General features: G+C 42.7%; 1 protein-coding gene across 1 annotated transcript; it reads right to left on the reverse strand.

Moving 5' to 3' along the window:
- Window positions 1–455: 455 nt before the first annotated feature.
- LOC104911021 (protein SAAL1-like) lies at window positions 456–2,683 on the reverse strand. The gene is made up of 5 exons (XM_010711076.3): window positions 2,423–2,683; window positions 2,213–2,296; window positions 1,343–1,422; window positions 892–951; window positions 456–630 (listed from the first exon to the last, which is right to left on the reverse strand). The coding sequence occupies exons 2-5, from the start codon at window positions 2,249–2,251 to the stop codon at window positions 471–473; spliced, it is 339 nt and encodes a 112-aa protein (XP_010709378.1). The 5' UTR covers window positions 2,252–2,296; window positions 2,423–2,683; the 3' UTR covers window positions 456–470.
- Between the last annotated feature and the right edge of the window lie 71 nt (window positions 2,684–2,754).

Genomic DNA, 2,754 nt, shown 5'->3' on the forward strand with positions numbered 1-2,754 from the left:
ACAAACAGGAGGGGAATCAACTCTTTGAAAGGGTTGATAACTGCAGGACAAGGGGAAATGGTTTTAAGTTGAGGGAGGGGAGATTTCGGTTGGATGTCAGGGGGAAGTTCTCTACTATGAGAGTGGTGAGGTGCTGGAACAGGCTGCCCAGAGAGGATGTGGATGCCCCGTCCATCCCTGAAGGTGTTCAAGGCCAGGTTGGATGGGGCCCTGGGCAGCCTGGTCTGGTATTAAATGGGGAGGTTGGTGGCCCTGCATGTGGCAGGGGGGTTGCAGATTCATGATCCTTGAGGTCCCTTCCAACCCTGGCCATTCTGTGATTCTGTTTATATGTGTGTATTTATAAATCCTGCAAAGGAGGGACAGGTTTATTTTGGTGTCTTTTGAATTCAGGAGGCTTCCTTCAGAAATGAAGAAATCTCATCCTCCCAAATGAAAATATTTGGCTTTGTAATTGCATACTGCAGTTCTTATTGTCTTCTCTGCAAAACATTCATTCTCAGTGGCAACTTACCATTTGTAGAGCTTGACATGATAAAGCAAACACAGTCATACACTGAAGGGCTGTCTCGGATCCTCTCAACCCAAATGTTGGCCACCTCAGGTTGGGAGAGGCAAGTCAGCAACAACCTAGGCAGAAATTGCCCATGTAACAGATCAGAAGCCAGATCACTGATCTTAGCTGTACAAGTGTGAATCTAACGTAACAAGCAAGAAGTGACAGAAGACAGGAACCGAGCCACAGAAAATCAATTCAGAATAAAGTGGAAATGACAAAAGGATAGGATGGGAAGACATTAAAACAACGAGCCCACTTGCAAATCTTTTTCCCAGGACCTCAGAACAGAGCAGGATTAGACTAAGAATACGTTAATTTCTGAGATGTCCTACCTGCTTGTTTCCAGGAGAGTTGGAGAGTCTGAATCACACAAACGTTGCAGTAACACTTGGCTTTAAGCAGAAAATCCAAGATAAAAATGTTAAGAAAAAAAACTTTTAATATCTTTTAAAAAATATACATTCCAAACTTGTTTTCCTAACTGCAGCAGTGTACTACGATTAAAACCAGCTCTTCCTGACTATGCAGGCATCACTGGTGTTTCAAGATTGCCAGGCTCAGAGATTGAAAATGCAAGAGTTTGACAAGTGGCTATAAAACATTACATCAATAACATCAAGTGGGCATTCATTTTATCGTCACTGAACACTTTCCAACCACTTAGGGTTTGTCAAAGATGTGTGAACAAAGGCAGTGCAAGGAAATTTATTTCCTTTCATAGTATACATTGAGAGAGTCCATAAAAGCAGTACTTATGCATGTATAAAGTACACACACACCTACCCGAGATTCTCATCTTTACTAATGGCCATGCATATGTCTTGGAAACAGGCCATATTTCCCAGTATTCCCACACAGATCTCCTGAAAAGTCAATGCACAGTACAATGAAATACCTACAACATAGTTCACAATTTTATTTCCACAGCCATAAGAAAGGTTCAAAGCTGCTTTCCAGTTTGATTTTCAAATACTTCTGACTTAGCAATCTCTAGATAGGTACAGATTTCCTAAGGGATGTTGTTAGACTAGACTGCACAACAAGTACTGTTCAGATACTTAGCACAGTTCAGGCATTCCATAAACGCAAATATACCTTGAAATAAAAGTTCACTTGCATGGTTCATATACACTGTTTGGAAGTTAGACTGACATTGCTATTATTAAAGCAACGAAGAGTCCTAGGGACAAAAACATATTATCACTTCCTCCTCCACAGATACCTCCTCTAAAAAAAGGGGGGTGGGGGATGGTCTCTTAATACAAGCTTCCAGCAAAGACCATTTTCCAATTGCAAAGATCTCTGTCATCTTGAATTTCTAAATGCTAATTGCTGTGTAATGCAAGCTGCAGGGCAATGAATGACATTACAACACGGGTGGAAAAAGAAAAATGCATTAAGTACTGGCTATTAGCTGTTCTTATAATTAGTTTGGTACCATTAGTAATGACATGTATCAGCTTCATCATCACCAAAATAGTTGCTAACTGAACCATATTGAAGACACTGTGCTAAAAAGCATCCTAAAATTAAATTGTGTTTTCTCCTTGTTCTTCAAAAATGCAGTGGGAGGTGGGAGCATTTAGGAATGCTGGCACAGAGCTGTCTGCTGTTACTATTAGAACAAGCCAGTTTTTGACAGCCCATACTTACAGTCAGACGAGGACATTTGGATTTGGCAAAAACTCCCATGAATATATCGGGGGCATTGAACTCCTGAAGAAACAAAGCAACATCCTGTGGAGAAAATGAACGACAGAGCAAATGAACCTACCAATGTTACAATTTCAGAACACAAATCGAACCTTTTCTCACAGACCAAGGACTGCATCATTGACTCGCTACAAAAAATGAGGTATTTACCTCATCGTGTGAATAAGCCCTGCTGCTGCCAGCTGAGCCAATGCACGACCCAAGGGATGCCTGGAGAGCAGCTCAGGCAGATCACAGCAGCGCGGGGCGCAGAAGCCAGGACTGACAGAAGGCTTTTCCATACTGGTGCTGGGCTCAGAAGCACACAAAGCATTTGTTCCATCTGAAGAGAGCAGTGAGTCTCCTCACAAAATCACAGAATGGCCAGGGTTGGAAGGGACCTCAAGGATCATGAATCTCCAACCTCCTGCCACATGCAGGGCCACCAACCTCCCCATTTAATACCGGACCAGGCTGCCCAGGGCCCCATCCAACCTGGCCTT

This window comes from Meleagris gallopavo, chromosome 5, assembly GCF_000146605.3.
Source record: "Meleagris gallopavo isolate NT-WF06-2002-E0010 breed Aviagen turkey brand Nicholas breeding stock chromosome 5, Turkey_5.1, whole genome shotgun sequence".
Taxonomy (NCBI): domain Eukaryota; kingdom Metazoa; phylum Chordata; class Aves; order Galliformes; family Phasianidae; genus Meleagris; species Meleagris gallopavo.